This window comes from Eleginops maclovinus, chromosome 13 (genome assembly GCF_036324505.1).
Source record: "Eleginops maclovinus isolate JMC-PN-2008 ecotype Puerto Natales chromosome 13, JC_Emac_rtc_rv5, whole genome shotgun sequence".
Classification (NCBI taxonomy): Eukaryota; Metazoa; Chordata; class Actinopteri; order Perciformes; family Eleginopidae; genus Eleginops; species Eleginops maclovinus.
The window spans coordinates 2,176,038-2,198,014 of record NC_086361.1 but is presented as its reverse complement, the minus strand read 5'-3'; the positions used below and the strand labels follow the sequence as shown (position 1 = coordinate 2,198,014).

Genomic DNA, 21,977 nt, shown 5'->3' with positions numbered 1-21,977 from the left:
ATTGTGCTTCTTAAATACTGTATGTAAACATATATTGCAGAGTACTTTTCATGTTTTAATAAACCCACTTTTCAAATAAATTCAGTCAGTTAAAGTTGAAAACCTTTTAGTTGATATGTTTGCAAATACGTTTTTTTTAATCTTAGTTGATAGAAAAACAAAACGTTTTGCATAAGAAGGTTGAAATAAACCCTTCACATTTCCCCTCATTATAAGCAATCTGAAGTTACTGTTTTAAGGGATGAGCTGCCAACACTTTTTGTAATTAAATGAATGAAACCCTATGGAGAGCTCTGATGTAGGATGTTTTTTTTCTTGATTGATTCACTAACTAATGAGGCAAAATATCTCACCTCGAATGAGGGGCCCAGCCCTTGGTATATTTTTCTGTATGTGGTCCTCAGTGAAAACTGTGTGGACACCCCTGCTATGAGGATTTCAAAAAATATTTGTTAAAATAATATTTCCACATGTTAATTGTGAACACCTACCTACACATTTTGGTGCAATCCGTGTTCCACCAGGGGGTTATTACATACAGTGAAAATATTTTGTTCCTTAGTTGTTCTATATAAGTAAAACACTATTAAAACTACAGACGAACCTAGACAGCAAAACATTTATCTTTAAAGTTATCAATTATTTCATTTAAATCATCAGATATTTACAATATTTTGACTACTATGCATGTTTTATCCCGCAGACCAGAGAGGGCTCCCCCTTTGCTCGTTACAGTGGTATGTTCCAGGGATGTCGGGTGTGTCCACTGTCTACATGCAGACTGTGACGGTCAGCAGGCCAGAGAGACAGATCACTGAGAGGTCAGAGCTGATCACAGAGGATGGCCGCCCCGCAGAAAGGAGATCTATCATTGTCAGAGAGGAAGATCCTGCAGGTCATCGCTGCAGGTGAGCACCGGTCCCTTTAAAAAATGACACTTTAAGCTTTATTCAGTGTTTAACACAAACATATGTAACTTGTTATTTATTTTATTAAGTTGTTCATGACAAACATGGTGTTTACATTTTACAGAAGTTTATTCACTCACTAAAAGTCATTCTGTAGCAATACATTGTCCAAACTTCTATGTTCTAGTCATTATGTAACAAGTCATTATGTGCTTTTCACCAAATGTTATGACATCCAACAACAGAATAATATTATATTACCTTTACACAAATCATGAAAGCTTTTACAAAATTATATTTATTTGTTAAACAAGTTGCTCCTGAACTCAAACATTAAAGAGTACCATAACAGTTATTTATAAATGCTTTGCTGTTCCCTTCTCGAATTGCAGATCAAACTGCTATTTATTAGTCATATTAATAATTTACCAATACATTTATGATTAAAGTTTGCAAATGCACTCTGTGAAAGTTATAACATTTTTATAAAAATCCACATTCCAAAATAATCAAGGCTTGGAATGCAAGGAGACTTCTGTTGTTTACAGCATTTTATCCGGTTGTTCATGACAAACATGGTGTATACATTTTACAGTACCAAGTTTATCAACTTACTTAAAATCATGTTGTAGCAATAAATTGTCCAATCTTTTAAGTAATTTAAGAAAAGTGTTCTATATACAGTGTGTCTGATTAATATACTGCCAGCTAATTCATTACAATATTACCTATAAAGTGCAGTTTAGTGTACATATGAAGAATCAAATGTATGATACTAAATACAAAATGAATTCATATTTAATGCACTTGTTTTCATAGAAATATTTTGATTTCATGTATTGGTACCGGATTATCTAACTTTTGCCAGGAAACATCAAAAGGTTATGATGAATTTCAACGCCATAAAATATACTCCAAAATCCACTATAACACCATTATGTATGTGGAGTATGAATTGTGTCGACGTCATCGGTGCAGTCTCTCCTGCGGTTTCTGGGTTTTCTCCCTTGCTAATGTCCACAGGTTCATGTTTACTGAGAATCTTCTGTTGTGCAGGTGACGTACAGGAAGCTGCCCAGCTGCTGGCTAGTGAAGAAGTACGAGTCAACTGTTTGGACGAGGTATGAAAGTACTATTTTAGTTCAAGAATTTTATAAGCAATATTATTTGTGTCGTCCAAATATTTTTTAGCTTTCAAAGTAAAAAAATTAGCACGTTTTTTTCATTAAACAACCTGGTACAAATGTGAAAAATAACTTTAAGGCTCCACTAAATAACTTATTTAAGAAAATGTATATTTATATACCTCGACACAATGCCATATTGAAAGGACCAGTCCATCAGAACCTTTTCCTAAGTGTGACTTTAAACACTAAAAAGTCCTTCCTCCAAGCATGTGTTGTCTTCTAAATGTACATCTTTTGTGTGTTTTTTGATGAAATACATTTTTTTTTATCAATTGACCCTGTGTGGGGCCCAAACTCATGTATGAGAAGCTCTTCCACAACTTTAAAAAACAAAAAAATGAATACATACTTAACTGAAACATTGACTTTAATTAAATACATCATGTCAACAGATTTCACATAACTGTTTCAAGTTAGTTGAAAGCAATTATACTAAGTACAAACATGTTTCTTTTAGGTTCAATTCAATATTATTGTTTTCAACTAACCTGATACAGTTATGTGAAATCTGCTGACATAATACATTTAATTAAATCAACTCTTCAGGTTTTTCAGTGCAGTGTGATCCTGGCGTTCAAAGTGATACATCATTACAGGGGGTTGTGTTTTTACAGAATGAAAGTACTGAAGACTCACCGCTTTCTCCACCCACAATGCAACAGTTATGTCACTGTAACATATGTTATCCATTGTGATGGAGACATATGGAGGCGACTCTTGAGAGGCAGACCCTTGAAGGTGTTTGATAAAAGCTTCACGCCACTACATGTAGCTCACAGACCCTTCACACTGCCTGACTGTCAGAAGCAGGTGTTCACACACTCCCCCACACACACTCCCCTCACACACAGACACAGGCACCAAAGTGTTTCTTTGTGTGATGTAAGGCACATATTTTTCATTCTGAACCTATAATGTTGTACTACTTCCTGCAGGATTATCTTATCGAAGACCTGTTGCATAATCAGTTTCCTGCATTCTTCCAAGTCAAATTAAGTAATTCAATTCAACTTTGAACTGTATTTTGTAAAGTTGTAAGATCAAAGAAAACATTATTTACCTGTTTTAATATTTAATTCAGTTATTTGTGACTTTGTTATACTGTCTATTTTTTCATTCAAATCTTTCCATCATTGGTATATTTAACAAACTGAAGATTAATAATGCAGATGCTTAAAGTGTCTGGAATAAGATTTCTGTGAGTGATATAATGCTTACAACACATTCAAACTTGCTTAGAATCAGAGGATGAACCCCTCTTTATTGTCACATACATGCACACAGCAGAGCACACACAGTGAAATGTGTCCTCTGCATTTAACCCATCCTAGTACTAGGAGCAGTGCATTAAGTCTTTTGTGATATTGTATAAAATGTGGGTTTATCTCAAATCTGGCTACATGGAATACTTTATAGTGGGGGATTCTGCAGAGAGGGGGTCACCAACTGAAGAGAATACTTTCTTAATTAGGATAATTCCATTTTCAATACATTTCATTCAAACATTTTTTTTACATGTCAATGCGTCAATTATCAGTTGATGGTAGTAATAATAGTAATTGTTATAATAATAATACATATTATCATATCACTAAAAACATATGCAAATGTAGCATCTTTATATGTGTTTATCAGCTATTTTTCAAATTATTTTGTATTATTATTTAATGTTTTAAATCATTTTCATTTCTTCTTTTACACCATTCCATTTGTTCATATATTAATTGCGCTTTTTTAAAGTCCATTTAATTTGAAAAACTGCGAGGATTTTAGTTTAAGATTCAGTTTATGTTGGTTGGCCCTTATAGGTCTCTGATTTGTGTTCATATTTGTTTATTTATTGACCCAAACCTCCACACAGTAGATAACACATTGAACACTGGAAGATTGAAAATATCTGTTGTTCTGTCGATCAACAAATGCTTCCTAACGTTAGCCATATGAACTTTATTGATATGTTAATGTTGTTTCAGCTTGTGGCCACCCCATCATTCATGCTGCTTGATGTTGATACCTGACATGCTTCTTTTTCCATTATACCTAAAAGCTAACTCCTCATGTGATGTTGTGTCTCTGCTTGGTTTCTAAGTTTGGCATGACTCCCCTGATGCATGCAGCCTATAAGGGCAAGGCCGACATGTGTCGTCTGCTGCTGCAGCACGGAGCCGACGTCAACTGCAACCAGCATGAATACGGATACACTGCTCTCATGTTTGCTGGCCTGTCAGGTAAAACTGTGTGACACTCAGGTTTTCAGCTGACGTGTTTTTGCAGTTTCAAAGCTGCTTTAACTAAACAACTTGACTGCTTGAGTAGGCAACCCGCGGCTCTTGAGCAAATTCGGCTCTTCATCCGCTCTGCATTGGCTCCCTGTAGATTTTTCCCCTCTGTGGGACTAATAAAGATATTCTGATTCTGAATATTACATAGCAACAGCTAAAGCTCCTTTTGTTTCCACAGTGGACAATGTTATGAAAGAATGACCTTTTATGTTAGAGTTTGAGGGGATATTGTGGCACTGGAATAATACAGCTCAGACGTGACATGCAAGTAAGGTGCGTAGCTAGGAGTAAGAAATAAAACACTGGACAGTATAGAGATCCCCTTTCTCTACCATTCTCTACCCATCGGAGGAAAGCTATGACACAGATACAATAGTTATTCAAAATAATAGGTCACAAGGTTACAGGAAACAAAAAAAGAAGTAGATAGAAGCACTGAGCTAAAGGAGGAAACCCTCGCAATATGGAACATGACAGTCTGGGTCCAATTTAGAAGAGTAAGTAAGAGACCCATACTTTATGGAAAGCGTCCACTGAGGAATGAAGCATACATCACATGTTAGGGAAACACTCCATTACAAGATTATGTCACCATTTCTCTGTCAGAGCAACATCCTTGATCCAAAACAGTAAATCATTTTTCCTAGCTTATAAAGTAAATAAGTTAAACAGCCTCTAGCCTCTGGTTCTTTCACAATACCAGACAAGGAGCGCTGTAGCTTCACACAGGACCAGAAACAGTGAATAAGACCACCAGTTTCAGAGTTACAAATATTAATATTTGATCAGTTAACATATCCGTACATCTCTTTGGCCTTTGAAAACTAACCATGGTTTGTGTAAAGATTCTATGTTGTTGTTAGAGATGAACAAACTAAGGCAGAACAAGTACTCATCATTTGCTGCTTGTATGGAAAAAATAGTACTAGACTTTAAAATAATGTCTTTACTGTCAATTTGTTAGATAAGATAAGATAAGATGTACCTTTATTAATCCTTTTGGGGAAATTCAATTGTTTATGCAGCAACAGAGAACAGGAAAAACAGAGGGTCACACAGGGATATGAAACACAAATGTAAATTAAAAAAGGAAAAATTCTAAAAAGATATATAAAGATAAGTAACGTTTTTTAATCCAACTGTTACAACAGAGAATAATAAGTCTTGATCAAATTGAGTACTGAACTACCAATGGGGTGGGGGTGCTGTATGCCTTCTTAACATTGGCATACAGCAGGTCCAGTGTCTTATTGTTCCTAATGCCACCGGTCACATACTGGGTGAAGTTTGAAAGGCTTTTGGAGATTTATACATGGTTAAAATCTCCATTAACCATGATGAATGCACTTAGTTGGTTTGCAAATGGAACAAACAACATTTTTTATACACAAAAGTTGTTGTCTATAAATGTATATGAACCTGTGTGATTAAATATGTTTTGCGGATCCAGACAATCTTTACTTGGTGGCAAAGTGGAACATGCCTTTTTAGATTTTAAAGGTTGCTGACCCCTGAACTAGACAGTTTTCAGTTTAGAGAAATAATTGTTGGAGCAATGTAACATTTATATTTCCAAATTCATCATTCAGTTATCTGCCTCCTCCAGGAAGGACAGACATCACCTCCATGATGCTGGATGCAGGTGCAGAGGCAGACCATGTGAACTCAGTGGGTCGCACTGCGGCTCAGATGGCAGCGTTTGTAGGTGAGCCATGCTGAGAGCGTGCTGTCGGGAAACTGTGTGGAGGCGAGTTTATGTTAACCTGTGCTCTCTCCTCCCAGGCCAGCACGACTGTGTCACAGTGATCAATAACTTCTTCTCACTCGAAAAGCTGGAGTACTACACCAAACCACACGGGCTCGAGAGGGAGCCCAGGCTGCCCCCCACGCTGGCAGGGCCCCTGCACAAGATCATCATGACCAGCAACCTCAACCCAGTCAAGGTGAGGCGTGCTCAGGAGACCTGCAGGCTTACTCACAGGTCCAACTGGTGGTGGGAGCACTAGTGGGAAAGTGATGTGTAAAGTCATTAGGGTTCAACCTCTGGGGATGTTGAACATCCATCCCATATGTCATGGCTATCCAAAAGATGAGAGCAGTACTGCACTGCAAAAGACGGCCCCGCCCACTTTTCGGTGAAAACAAAGAATTGACGCAAAGAAGAAAAATGTCGTTTGTGTCTTAAAGCTGCTGTGCATTGAATTGTACGTTACACAACACAAATGATCCAGAACGTACAGCTGTGGGAAAGCCAGCAGAAAACGCCAGTTGCTCTTCTAAAAACGCCCAGCTGAGAGCGCTAGGGGGCGCTTTGAAGGCGCAGCGTTTTTTCAGCTTAGACGTTTTGGTTGCCATGATACGCGATATTCGCGGAAGTGATGTGCGGCAATGGTGTTGCAATTTTGTTTCTGATTTCGCGGATAAGTTTGTGTTTGCGTACTGCATGTGAAAATGTCAACACAAGGTAGAGTACTTGCTCTGGCTCTTGCTCTGGATGAAGAAGCACCTAGAGAAAGAGGACGGACTCGCCGGTCTATGTGGGTTCATGACATTTTGCAGGATGTGACGTCAATTCGGTGTGGGTTTTGTCCCGCACCTCCTCCACTGTGATTGGACGACGGGTATAGAAAGTGACATTGACGAGCGCTGTGTTTTACCAAAAATTGAACAATTCTCAACGCTCGGCAATGTGGAAAAAACACCAGAGTGCAGCGCTTCAGCGCAGAAAAGACGTTCAGCGCCTCGTCGCGCTGCTGGCGTTTTTAAATACGCGGCGCCCCCATTGCAAACAATTGAAAAAAAACGCTGGCCTCAGGAAAAAACGCCTTGGTGGATACACGGCCTAATGATGCTAATGGGGCTAACGTCGATCACCAAAGCTAACAGTTTTATTAATAAAAAAAAAAGTAATAAATGTAGATACTGCTTTAAAATATAAAACACCAATAAGCAAAGAGACTGCCAGTTTGAGAGTAAGCCACTCATCCACTGTTAGACAGAAAGGACATCAATTCAATATAGCTTTAATTTCACCTTATATTGAACCTGCTGACATTCTGTAATTGATTGCCTGACTGACCATCAAATTTGGGCTTCTTGTAGATAAAAAATTCAGGGTTTCTTCATTTTTATGTGATTGGCATACTCATAATCTGTATTTAGCACCGGTCAAAAGACAGCAGATATTCACCCAAAGAGGTGTGCGACCATGACAAAGAGGGAAAGTACTCGGATAGGTTGCTCTCATCAATAGCTGTCAAGAAATTAATAAAATACATTATTATTGAGTAAAAAGACGGGGGTTTTCACGCTTATTACATTTTTCTAAAATATTTAAAGCTTCAATGGAACACGACAGAATTCAGATTATGTTCAATCCAGCTGGAGGCACCACCATCCTTAAAAGGGCTTCAAACTCTCCAAACCTCTTCAACTTCTTTATAAATCAGCAAATAAAATGCTAACCGATTCCTACTGGTACTGCAATGTAGGTACAGTGGAAGAAGACCAGACAGCAAGAAGCAAGCATTAAGAGGAAAGGGGAAAATGTACATGTTTTATTTTCTTAGTATTTTTGAAAAAAGTTACAAAATACAGTTTAACAATTGGGAAATGACTCTTCTTGTAAAGTATAACATTTGCCTCAATAGCAGTCATTAGACACAGTCTGCAACAAATGGGGAATGGCCACCTGCTGCTGCTTCACTTGAGCAGCCAGGAGAAAAAGGAAGTAAGAATCTCAATAACTGTTAGATAAGGACTACTCGGATCATCACCCGCACCAAATCCTCTGAACACATCACCCCCATCCTCAACCAACTGCACAACGGCTCCCTGTTAAATCAGATCAGAAATCAGAAATACTTTATTTATCCCAGACTGGGAATTTCTTTTTTGTTGCAGCCGCGAAATACAAAAAGAAGGCAAACAAATAACAAATAATTTGAACTAAAAAAATTAATTAAAAAAAGAGAAATACAAATGTATAAATACAGGATAGACTAAAAAAACCTCCTGCTCACCTACAAAACCCTCCACAACCTGGCCCCCCACCTACCTTGCTGACCTCCTCCAGTGTTTTAATTATTTCTTTAGAATATTTTATGAATTGTAAGGTGTCCTTGGGTGCTTTGAAAGGCGCCTCTAAATATAATGAATTATTATTATCCTCCGGTGATCCTCTGACATGACTTTGACATTTTGGTTATTTTATGTGTAAAAAAATATATATTAATCAAAAAATATAAATATACAGTACATATTGCCTTTCCGAGAAATAGCACCTTATCGTGGTGGAGAGGTTTCTGTGCCCCGATGAACCTGGGGGCTGTTTTGTCTGGAACCTTGTGTTCCTGGTAGGGTCTCCCAAGGCAAATTGGTCTCAGGTAAGGGGCCAGACTAAGATTGGTCCAAAAGACCTCATGAAAAACACACTTGAAAGCGAGGATACCCGGCCCGGAGGAATCTGGTGGCCGGGCTTGCCACGGAGCCCGGCCGGGCAGAGCCCGAAAAAGCAACGTGGGCAACACCTCCGCTTCCCCATCCCGCGGGCCCACCACCTACGGGAAACAGCGATGGGGTCAGGTGCACTACCAGAAGGGTGGCAGTGAAAGCAGAGGGTCTCGACCGACCAGACTCAGGCGACAGAAGCTGGCTTTGGGGACGTGGAATGTCACCACTCTGGGGGGGGAAGGAGCCGGAGCTTGTGCGGGAGGTGGAGCGTTACCAGTTGGATCTGGTGGGGCTCACCTCTACGCACAGCGTCGGCTCTGGAACCTTACTTCTTGATAGGGGTTGGACTCTATTCTTCTCCGGAGTTGCCCAAGGTGTGAGGCGCCGAGCGGGTGTGGGGATACTCACAAGCCCCCGGTTGAGTGCCGCTTTGTTGGAGTTTACCCCAGTGGACGAGAGGGTCGCCTCCCTACGCCTGCGGGTTATTGGGGGGAAAACTCTGACTGTTGTGTGTGCTTATGCACCAAACAGCAGTTCAGAGTATTCGGCCTCCTTGGAGACCCTGAAAGAAGTCCTGTATGGGGCTCCTGAAGGGGGACACCTTAGTCTTGCTGGGAGACTTCAACGCAGCCGTGGGCAATGATGGAGACACTTGGAGGGGCTTGATTGGGAGGAACGGCCCCCCTGATCTGAACCGGAGTGGTGTTTTGTTACTGGACTTCTGTGCTGGTCATGGATTGGCCATAACAAACACCATGTTCGAACATAAGGATGCTCATAAGTGTATGTGGTACCATAGCACCCTAGGCAGAAGGTCCATGATCAATTTTGTTATCGTATCATCGGACCTGAGGCCGCATGTTTTGGACACTCGGGTGAACAGAGGGGCGGAGTTGTCAACTGATCACCATCTGGTGGTGAGTTGGGTAGAGTGGCAGGGGAAGCCTCTCGACAGACCTGGTAAGCCCAAACGTGTAGTGCGGGTGAACTGGGAACGTCTGGAGGAATCCCAAGTCCAGGAGGCCTTCAACTCACACCTCTGGCGGAGCTTTTCAGGCATCCCTGTGGAGGATTGGGGACATTGAATCAGAGTGGGCGGTGTTCAAAGCCTCCATTGCCGAAGCTGCGGCGGGGAGCTGTGGTCTCAAGGTCTTAGGTGCCTCAAGGGGCGGTAACCCTTGAACCTCCTGGTGGACACTGGTGGTCAGGGAAGCCGTCCGACTGAAGAAGGAGGCCTTCCGGGATATGTTATCCCTGGGTACTCCTGATGCAGTTGCAAGGTATCGACAGGCCCGAAGGGCAGCAGCCTCAGCCGTGGCCGAGGCAAAGCAGCTGGTGTGGGAGAAGTTCGGAGAAGCCATGGAGAAGGACTTCGGTCGGCACCAAAGTTGTTCTGGAAAGCCATCCGACACCTCAGGAGGGAGAAGCAGGGAACCATCCAAGCTGTGTACAGTAAGGATGGGGCGCTGTTGACCTCAACTGATAGTGTGTTAGGGCAGTGGAAGGAACACTTTGAGGAACTCCTGAACCCGACAACTCCGCCCTCTATGTTAGAGGCGGAGCTGGAGTATGAAGGGGGATCAACTCCAATCTCACGGGGGGGAAGTCACTGAGGTAGTTAAACAGCTCCACAGTGCAAAGCCCCGGGGGTGGATGAGATCCACCCAGAAGTGCTGAAGGCTCTGGGTGTTGAGGGACAGTTATGGTTGACACGTCTCATCAACATTGCGTGGAAGTCGGAAACAGTACCGAAGGAGTGGCAGACCGGGCTGGTGGTTCCCCTTTTTAAAAAGGGGAATCAGAGGGTGTGTGGGTGCTGGTAAGGAGGGTCCGGCCGATTGTCGAACCTCAGATTGAGGAGGAACAATGCGGTTTTCGTTCTGGTCGTGGAACCACGGACCAGCTTTTTACTCTCGCAAGGATCCTGGAGGGGCCCTGGGAGTACGCTCATCCGGTCTACATGTGCTTTGTGGATTTGGAGAAGGCGTATGACCAGGTTCCCAGGGAGATACTGTGGAGGTGCTGTGGGAGTATGGGGTGAGGGGGTCTCTACTCAGGGCCATCCAATCTCTGTACTCCCAAAGCGAGAGCTGTGTCCGGGTCCTCGGTAGCACGTCGGACCGATTTCTGGTGAGGGTTGGCCTCCGCCAGTGCTGCGCTTTGTCACCAATCTTGTTTGTGATATTCATGGACAGGATTTCGAGGCGTAGTCGTGGGGGAGGGGGTCTGCAGTTCGGTGGGCTAAGGATTGCACCACTGCTTTTTGCAGATGATGTGGTCCTAATGGCTTCATCGGTCTGTGACCTGCAGCACTCACTGGATCGGTTCGCGGCCGAGTGTGAAGCGGCTGGGATGAGGATTGAAGACTTACCCCAAGTGAAGGAGTTCAAGTATCTCGGGGTCTTGTTCTCGAGTGAGGGAACAATGGAGCGTGAGATGGGCCGGAGAATCGGAGCAGCGGGAGTGGTACTGCAGTCGCTGAAAAGAGAGCTGAGCCAGAAGGCAAAGCTCTCTGTCTACCGGGCCATTTTCGTTCCTACCCTCACCTATGGTCATGAAGGATGGGTCATGGCCGAAAGAACGAGATCGCGGATACAAGCGGCCGAAATGGGATTTCTCCGCAGGGTGGCTGGCATCTCCCTTAGGGATAAGGTGAGAAGTTCAGTCATCTGGGAGGGACTCGGAGTAGAACCGCTGCTCCTTCGCGTTGAAAGGAGCCAGTTGAGGTGGTTCGGGCACCTAGTGAGGATGCCACCTGGGCGCCTCCTTAGGGAGGTGTTCCAGGCACGTCCAGCTGGGAAGAGACCGAGGGATAGACCTAAGACCAGGTGGAGGGATTATATCTCTTCGCTGGCCTGGGAGCGCCTTGGAATCCCCCAGTCAGAGCTGGTTGATGTGGCCAGGGAAAGAGAAGTTTGGGGCTCTCTGCTGGAGCTGTTACCTCCGCGACCCTGACGGAAAAGCGGGAGTAGATGGATGGATGGATGGATGGATGGATGGAGTACATATCAATAATGAAGGATAAATATTTATTGAATACACAATATAAATATATATATACACAGAAAAGAAGGTGCTGTATATTATGCGTATCCATTGTAACGACCTCCTAAAATGTTTAATACAATATAAACTTTACAATTTGCATTTGAGTTAGGTTAAGGTTAATTAAGGTGTTAGGTTAAATTGTAATCCTATTGAATTTCCATAACTCTGGCTCACATATTATTGGTGCCCGGAGGATGAACCCTATCTTTAGTGATCTGCTGACATCCTACACCGTCTCCACCCTGTCCCAGATAGTCATGCTGGTGAAGGAGAACCCTGTGCTGGTGAACATGGCGGCTCTGGAGAAGTGTCACCAGGTGATGGACTTGCTGTGTGAGCAGTGTGTGAAGCAGCAGGACATGAACGAGGTCCTGGCTATGAAGATGCACTACATCAGCTGTGTGCTACAGAAATGTCTGGCCTTCCTGCAGAAACGAGATGACAAGCTGGACGCACTCGTAAAGAGGTGAGGCTTTCTGAGTGGAATGAGTCTGTACTCCCATCACTCTTTACACTTGGTTACTCTGTTGATGGTTTGATTAGCATGAAGCTGCTCACAGTAGTGGTTAGAACCATGGATGTCATTTATACTGGGGACATGTGCAGGCTACTTTTGGAAATTGCTAATTATGTCCTCACCCCTTTGCATTAGGATCATTTGTTAAAAATGTTCAGAAAATAGCGTGCAGAGAGAATTGTACACTTTGAGGTTCATGTGCACAAGATATGTACAAGCTAGAGGACTGTTCACACTTTCTGGGTGTAAGTGGTGCAGTTTGGACCAATTTGGGAAATAATTTAATAGAGAACAGCATATTTACTGCACAAAAAAGTATTGCAAGTACAGCTGGTAAAATAAGTATTGAACGTGTTATTTCTTTGCATGCACTCCACACATGCAAAGAAACCAAAACAAATAAGTTCAGAAATGAATCTGTATGTAATAAAATGGAATGACACAGGGAAAAAGTATTGAACACATGAAGAAAGGGAGGTGCAAAAAGGCTTGGAAAGCCAAGACACCAGCTGAAATCTATCAGCAATTAGAAAGCAAGGGGGGGGGGGGGGGGGGGGGGGAGTGTGTGGGAGAGAAACTCACAGGGATTTTAGCCTTTGCAGACCATTTACATGCACTTAAACCTATAGAACACACTACAGGAAAGGGAAACCCCCAAAAGGGCCTCTTTAAATAATCTTCAATCCAATGTAAACCTACATCTGATGTGTACTATGGTAAATGAGACCCCTTTTTAAAAAAAAAATTCTACTGAACATGATTTTCCTGTTTCTCTTTTCCATTGTCCTTCACTTGCCTTAATGCTGCCCCAGCTTGTTGAAGGGGAGGGACAGTGATGGCTTCCCTCAGTACCAGGAGAAGTTCATTCGGGACTGTATCAGGAAGTTTCCTTATTGTGAGGCCACACTCCTTCAAGAGCTGGTGAGGAGCATAGCACCGGTAGAGATTGTAAGTGAAGAACATATCAGAGGATTGAAGTGTAATATGCAGTATATCATTTTTAGCAAAATACCTTGGTAAGCATAAACAAGGGAGATTGATGTTAGAACAGTGGTTAATAGAGTGGTGCAGGAATGAGTCCTAAAACCCGGAATTTAGTCAGCATTTTACTACATCACTTTCCCTTGTCTCAAAGTCAATCATTTTTTAAATGTGTTTTTGGTTAGATGGCAGAAATAAGGTATGTGATTCACAAAGGCTTCATGGATTTTAACATCTCATTAAAGACCTAAAATTAATCCATAATTACCACACTCATAAAGGTCTGAAGCTTCTTAGAAACAGCGGTTGCTAACAAATGAATAATAATAATAATAATAATAATAATGATAATAATAATAATAATAATAATAATAATAATAACAATAATAATAATAATAATAATAATAATAATAATAATAATAATAACAATGATAAAGCTCTATTTATAAAGCACTTTTCATGCAGTACATGCAGCTCAGATGCTTTACAAAATGACAAACATCACAAGTTAAAAACAAACTTCAAGAAATTCCCCTCAGATCAGATGTGGAGACATTTTCAGATACATGCAGCATAGCAACTAAATATAACGTTTTAACAGGTTAAGAGACATTTTGAAGTAAAAGGTATGGTAATACAAATAAAATACAATAAAAAAATAACGATTCCTCTCGGAAAAACACAAGACTAAGTGAATCGATGCAAAGTTATAAAATCCTATGAAATAAAAAACATTAAAATGTATTATTATTAAAAGCAAACATGTTCACAATAACATGTATTCAGATGAAATATGAATAAAACCTTCATAATTATAATAAAGGGTAAAATTATGCAGAAATGTTGCTATTAAAACTGTTAATTAAATAATACAAGTTAAAACCCACTAAGACCAATAAAATAAATAAAACAATATAAAAGTAGGTAAATAATAAAGACGAAAGGACCATTTAAAGGAGGGTGTTGCTAATAAAAAGCGAATCTAAAAAGATGTGTAAATAAGACGCTCAAACGTCATCCCGCCAAACATTAGCCATCTTTAGCTTAGCGGTAGTGAAGGGCAGCCATGTGACTAACCTAACTTTAGATTTTTACCGAGGGATAACATTTACGGTTCAGAAATACTGGAGTAAATAAGATCTGTTGCAAACCGTATTAACATCGCTTCGCAACAGATCTTATTGACTCCAATATTCCGAATTCCAATGGAAAAATCCAATTAGTTTCAGTCGAGGTAGCCATTGCAATGCTAACTTAAAGACAGGCTACATATTTCATGCATCACTCTATATGATTGAAGTGATACTTAATAATCCTTTTTTTTGCTTACCATTATCTTATTTCCAGGGTAACGACCCAACAGCGTTCTCGGTGTTGAACCAGGCCATCACGGGTCAGATGGCGTTTGTAGATGCTAACTACTGTGCTACGTGTGGGGAGAAGGGAGCAGACAAGAGATGCTCCCTTTGTAAAGCAGTAAGTTCATGCCCCCCGTCTGAATTATAATGCCATCATGTCATCAAAACTCTAAAGAATGAACTACCCCCAGCTCATGTTTTATTTCATTTGTCTTTAAGGTCACTTACTGTAGCTTATCTTGCCAAAAGCTCCACTGGTTCGCTCATAAAAAGATGTGCAGGTGTCTACAGGAGCAGGATGCCGACCTGGAGAAGGATTCTCCAAAGCTGAAGGATCTGAAAGGTGTGTAGAATAATACCTTTTTAAGAACAAATCACTCACATAATATTTATTTAAGTTTGAGGAGAACAACAATGGTTATGAGCATTTAGCTCTGCAGCAGAGAGGGAATTCAAAGCACTCACTAAATCTCTTCTGCAGATCAACATTTAGAGCCTACAAGGGCATATTGAAAGAGGCGGGGCTTAATCACATGGTCTGAGTGACAGAAAAGGTGTGAATAACTAGGAAATCCCAAACATGCAAAATGTTTGAACGTTAACCCCTTATGCCTTATTGTGTGTCCAGACAATGCTCTGATTAATTAGTGAAAGTGAAGTTGGACAAGCTTTTTTACTTGCATTATGTGCTTTAAACCATGCGCTACAGGTCGTTCAGTAATGGCCCTTACTGTTGGCCCTGATGTGATCTATCTATGTAGAATAGTTTAGTCGTTTCTTGAAATGTTGTGTCGAATATTGGTATTTAGTTGAGGCAGTTAAGATTGCAAGACACATTTTCCGATTCATTCTGATAAACAAGTGAAATCGATTTATAAAAACTATTAGGGAAAAGGTTATATTAAATACAGCCGTGGAAAAATGTTCTTAAATCTTTATCTCTACATGTATGGCAGCCTGTTGAATTCCTACACAGAGAATTGTCATTAATTTATACAATAAAAAATTAATTCATTTAACTCAAAGACATACCTGAAGCTGAAGTGGTCTTTTCCGCGGCTGTATGTGAAAAGTGCAGCCTCTTTCCTTAACACTATACAAACTGATTAAGTAGTATTTTCTCATAATTTTACCCTCCGCTCAGTTAATCCGCTGTTGGAGGGTGATTGAATTGTTCATCCACTTCAGATTCATTATCATTTATGATTAAACCCATTTTCCTGTTTAATGAACTCAATTTATGGCAGCCACATTTAATGCAGCTCATACTGAAGCACAGCAACACACTGAAGTCTTAAACTAGTGCTGCATGTCAGGTTGCTGTGTTATTTACAGTCTAGTGTGCCCTCTTGTGGTAAATATACTGCAGACATAATTAAAGCTGCAAGCAGTAATGGACAGGCCCTCACAAATGCAGGCACCTCAAGGTTATTTCCAGGACTCCAATTTGCCGCAGGCAGTGAATTGGCGCGAGCGTTGGTGATCGGCCACATTAATGAACATAACTCACTGAATGGAGTGTGAGGCTTCAGAAATGACATTGTGAATGCTGTGCTAAACAAATTATACAGTATGTTGCTCTATTTCATTAGCAAGTAATTTTCATGTCAATTGATTGATGTCTGTCACACAAGCCTGACTCAACATTCCTGTGCCACTAGGTGGTGCTATGAATAAGACCCAATGTTGACCTGTAAAAGTCTTTGGGCTGCTCTCGAGCCACTTTTGCCAAATTTGTGTTTATATATGCATCCCAGAGCCAAACAGCATTACTTCCTGTTTCTTGGCGTACAATGCATTACCATGTGAACAGCGTTCCACTCAGGTGCTGAACAAGTTTCAGAGGGATCTGTATAATCTGCCTGGGGGAGAACAGTACAGGACCAAACGTGTTACTTCCTGTTGTCAGTAGGTGGCGCTATGTCAATGACTGAATATTGCCATGTAGATATCTCCAGGCCTTGACTCTGATCATCCATAAGAAATTTGAAGCATAGAGAAAATTCCTTTATCAGTCCACAGCAGGGACATTCACAGTGTTACAGCAAAATTTGAACAGCAGGTAAAAAATAATGCATGAAATAGTGACAGAAGTAAAGCACAGATTAGTAATACAATAAAAATAAAGACAAATAGGAACATGGTTAGGGTGTTTAATGTAGACTAAAGCTTTGAATAACTTATTAACCTCTTGGTCTTAAGACTAACTGACCAAAATTGAATTTGTTTGGATAAAACTGTGAGAGGAGTTCTTTCAAATACGATGCGTGAAAGGTCTGAACTTTGTCAAAAATTTCACATGAAATTCAAAATGGCCTTACTGACTTACTGTTAGGTCTACGATATGCCACCAAGAGGCTTTTTTGTGTGTCTTACCAAGCTCCTTACTAACCAACCTTCAAGGTGGACCCTGAGCAATGGGCAGCCTTTATTTTCAACTTTTTGGGGGCGCGTAGAGCTTTTTACCGACACGACAAGACCCCTTAAACATCAACTTTTTCACCAGTCCTGATTATCCTGACAAGTTTATAAAATAGATGCCTGGTTAACTTTTAACCTCCTCAAAAATGTGACTCATTTTTGCTACAGAGAGAAGAATAAAAACTTCTACACTCTGTGTGTTTCTGCTCCCTTTTAGAAGATGAGAGCGACCTGGTGATGGAGACAGCCAACTTCCTGCAGGAGCTGTGTCTGCGGGCAGAGGAGCAGGTGGCTGCCGCTGGAGGCTGTCCTGCGGAGCTCCGTGCCGGTCCCCCCACCTCTGCTGAGGGGCCGTCATTCACCCAAGACTGAGGCAACAACCAAACAGGGGCCGTGATGGATTCCTGTGAATTTTCGCAAAAGTTATAAATGGAGAGGCACAGCTGAAATTAAACCATGTGACACAAACACTTTTCCAGTGGCAGCTGCAATAAAGAGAGGTGTTTTCAAAGTTTAAATAATGAATGTAACAAAACCATGCTTAATCTGCAAATACGAGGAGTCTAATGATGGTATTTTAAGGTTGTTTTTTTTTTGTGGTGGAAAAGTGTTGCACTGTAAAGTAGTTCAGTTGGATTAGTATAAACCTACTGTCCACAAAGTTATCTCAAAATCGAATATATGGTGTCCTCCTTTCTCCTATTTCTCATTCGGTATTATTATGAGATTATCAATTACTTGGTCAAAACAAGTGATTAAATATGACTTTTTTTGCTTATCAGTAGACATAAGAACAATATCTTCTACATGTTGGTCCCAATGAAGGTGTTGGAGAGCTGGCTGTGTGGTTTTATGAAACGTTAGTTGTTAAAATAAAAACTAAAACCTGGTCCGCCTGTTCTCTCAAACCTTGAGCAATGACCTTTGTTCCACATTTCTCTCTCTCCTCACTTCCTGTATCTCTTTACAGTCATTACCTAATCATTGCATTAAATGGCAATAAATATTTTAAAAAGTGGCAGGAACTTTCTTTATTATTACTGTTTGATTGCAACAGAAGAACATTAATACTGGACCATTCTACCAAACCCCAGATAAGGCTGAACAACAATTTTCAAAATGTCAGAGAAGTTGAGGTGAGGCATTAAAACATGGGTTAGCTGGACAAAGATGGTTGTCAATCAATAATAAAAAGGAACTATTGGTATCAGATCTGTGATGAAATTCAAACTAGATCTCTTGCATAAAAGTCAGATGCGCTACACGTTGAGCCCCCTGCCTTCACTGTATGCCTCACAAAAAAGGGCACACTACTTCCTGAATTAATACTGAATGTTGGTACTGGATGAATGAAAGATTTAAACATTTGGCTAAAATCTTAAGGAACCCACATTATTTGACCGTTAGCGTGCCTTGGCGGTAGTATTCTCTATACTGCTGAGAATGAATGATGCCAGACACATGGTTACTGTGTGAGCCCGGGGCATCAGAGTCCATTTGGATCTTAGTGTGCACCATTTACAATACAGAACATAATAATATATCAGTTAATAACATGCCGTCTATTCAAATCACATTCTCTGCCCGTTTCTTAACAATATTTGTAAAGATTGTACATTCATTGAATTATATGTGCTAAATGTAAAGCTATATATCAGGTTGTGAAACACACTTTGGTGGAAGTACGTTTACTCTACTGCAATACTACTGAAGTATTATTTTGACATTATTATACTTCACTTCATCATTTCCTTTTTATTCTAATTCACTACGCTTCAGAGGCAAGATTGTACTTTTTAAATAAAAGAATTAGCTAACTTCCAATTGAATAACGACCACATTTCCATAAAAAATAAAAAATGAATTCAGGCTTTAAATTCTTCACTTAAGTTAAGAGATTTTTTTTGAAGTAAGGTTAACCCCCACGTTTCATTTGAGAGAAAAAAAATCCAAATTAAAGGGCAACTTTTTCAAAACGTTTTAACCTATAACCGTAACTCTGGAGCTTAAGATCCAATCTCGTTTTTATTTTACATATAAAAACATGCTTCGATGATACAATGCAGTACTTTACTACTTATCTATGTTTTATTATACAAAATCTCTAAGATTGGCTCCGTATTGAAGAACTTCAAGATGATTAAAAGCTTGTACATGTGAACAACAAACCCTTGCATATATCATATGGTATGGTAAAGTAGGGACACATTCTTTATTTCTGTATGTAGGATCACAGCTACACTGTGTTCTCTGTGTCATCTTGGAAATGCTGGTATTTTTGAAGTAATGTGCATTTTATCTTTTTGTGGTATATGGTTTTTGTTGTTTAAGTATCCATGATGGGTGTAGTAAAATTTTAGAATTGAAGAATATGACATTGCTCTTTCTAATGATGAATGAATGAATGAAGTTGGCCTCATCACAAGGACTGTTCCTGTTCAGTGTTGTGTTATTGGGTTCAAGTCTGCCAGTACAATAGAGCTTTACCCATGTCCATCCATCTTCTCCTGCTTATCTGTCAGGGTCGCGGAGGTAACAGCTCCACCAGAGAGCCCCAAACTTCTCTGTCCCTGGCCACATCAACCAGCTCTGACTGGGGGATTCCAAGGCGCTCCCAGGCCAGCGAAGAGATACAATCCCTCCACCTGGTCCTAGGTCTACCCCTTGGTCTCTTCCCAGCTGGACGTGCCTGAAACACCTCCCTAAGGAGACGCCCAGGTGGCATCCTCACTAGGTGCCCGAACCACCTCAACTGGCTCCTTTCAACGCTAAGGAGCAGCGGTTCTACTCCGAGTCCCTCCCGGATGACTGAACTTCTCACCTTATCCCTGAGGGAGATGCCAGCCACCCTGCGGAGAAATCCCATTTTGGCCGCTTGAATACGCAATCTCGTTCTTTCGGCCATGACCCATCCTTCATGACCATAGGTGAGGGTAGGAACGAAGATGGCCCGGTAGACAGAGAGCTTTGCCTTCTGGCTCAGCTCTCTTTTCAGCGACTGCAGTACCGCTCCCGCTGCTCCGATTCTCCGGCCCATCTCACGCTCCATTGTTCCCTCACTCGAGAACAAGACCCCGAGATACTTGAACTCCTTCACTTGGGGAAAGGCTTCATTCCCTACCTGGAGTGGACAGTCCATGGTTTCCTGCTCAGAACCATGGCCTCAGATTTGGCAGTGCTGATCCTCATCCCAGCCGCTTCACACTCAGCCACAAACCGATCCAGTGAGTGCTGAAGGTCACAGACTGATGAAGCCATTAGGACCACATCATCTGCAAAAAGCAGAGGTGCAATCCTTAGCCCACCGAACTGTAGACCCCCTCCCCCACGACTACGCCTTTACCCATGTCTTATCAATTTAATTACATTACATGCACAAAAAGTGATTACATTATGTTGATGTTATTCTGTGTCTGTTGGGAGGTTACTTTAAAAATATATCCCGTTACAATTACTAGTTATCTGTAAAAAATAAATTAAAATAAAAGTAATGTAACCTGATTCCTTCTGTTACTTTTGGATTACCTCCATATCAAAAGAAATGCAAATAAATAAAGGAGAAACATAAATATCAATAAGAAATTTTCTAATTAAGTGTATTATGTGAGACAGCAGATCACTGTGACCTTAAAAAAGAAGAAACCAAGATATTTAGGATCAAAGTGATTGTATGATAGGAAAAGCTTCCTTTCATGAAGCAGATTCAGCAGCAGCCTACACACCAACACTGAAACACGTGAGCACATACTACAGCTTAAAGAAGAGAAATAAAACCTGAGCTGACAGGAAATGCTCCGTTTCAGTTTAACACACACAGTTAAGCTCACACACACTATTTTATCAACATATAGGTTCACCTGCTGAATTAAAAACAGAACAAATGAACCAAAGAAAGAGAAACCATGAAGCAGATTCAGGCAGAAGATTCACTCTTTATTCAATAAAAGAAGAGCTGACAGAGAGAGAACATCTGATCCTTTACAACACACACTAGACACTCACCTCGTTGTACCTGTGTAATGACAATAAAGGATTTTATTCTAGATGATATTTTTAGGGTTTAATAACAATGTAATCCTGATAGTAATCAACTATTTTTAGAAATGTAACAGTAATCTGATTACATCTTTTTGTATGCAACTGAAAGGGAGTACAGCTACTTTTTTTACATCCTGATTGTGAAATCTCTTTCCATGTAGCCTGTAAATCCCCAAGCCTGTCTGTTGGATATGTAATTAGAAACAGAAAAAGATGAAATATTGCTGATTTAAAACAGCCATGGTCACAGTTTGTTTATTAGATTTAAAATAGCATTTTTTACATTCAGATTGTATGGGTCTGTAACAGTGGTGAAATGCTGCCTCCTATTCGGAGCAGGTGGCTTGGTATTAGCGCATTACACATCGCACCTTTAAGGGGAATACACAGTCAACAATCAGTCTTCCTTCCTGCAGCGGTCAGACTCTATAACCATCATGGCCCCCGGTAGACCCCCTCACATATAACATCACTGACTATAACACCCCCTGTTGAGTTAATAACTGTGCAATACATATCTGGCTGCTATACTTTTATTTTGTGTATTTTGTAAATTGTGTGATTGTTGTAAATATATTTTTTTAGTATCTTGGTGTAACGTTAAGCTGTCTTTGACTTTTTCTGCTGTAATAAGGAAAATGTCCCCTCTGTGGGACAATTAAAGTTATTCTGATTCTGATTCTGAGAGTGTGTCAGGTTGTTTTGGAGTGTCTCTGAGAAAAAAACTGTGGCAGCCTCATAGTCAGGTATGAATGGGATGTCTATAATCGTACAAATCCGACACA

General features: G+C 40.7%; 1 protein-coding gene across 2 annotated transcripts; it reads left to right on the top strand.

Moving 5' to 3' along the window:
* Positions 1–807: 807 nt before the first annotated feature.
* On the top strand, positions 808–18,141 carry LOC134874683 (ankyrin repeat and MYND domain-containing protein 2-like). Of its 2 annotated transcripts, none has more exons than XM_063898803.1 (10): positions 808–908; positions 1,965–2,029; positions 4,185–4,323; positions 5,984–6,082; positions 6,160–6,320; positions 12,129–12,343; positions 13,207–13,315; positions 14,723–14,851; positions 14,953–15,076; positions 17,372–18,141. In XM_063898803.1, exons 1-10 carry the CDS (start codon positions 842–844, stop codon positions 17,524–17,526), a joined length of 1,263 nt encoding a protein of 420 aa, XP_063754873.1. In that variant the 5' UTR covers positions 808–841; the 3' UTR covers positions 17,527–18,141. The 2 variants fall into 2 exon arrangements, with proteins under 2 accessions (XP_063754873.1, XP_063754872.1); XM_063898802.1 differs by having other exon boundaries at positions 13,207–13,342.
* Positions 18,142–21,977: the final 3,836 nt, after the last annotated feature.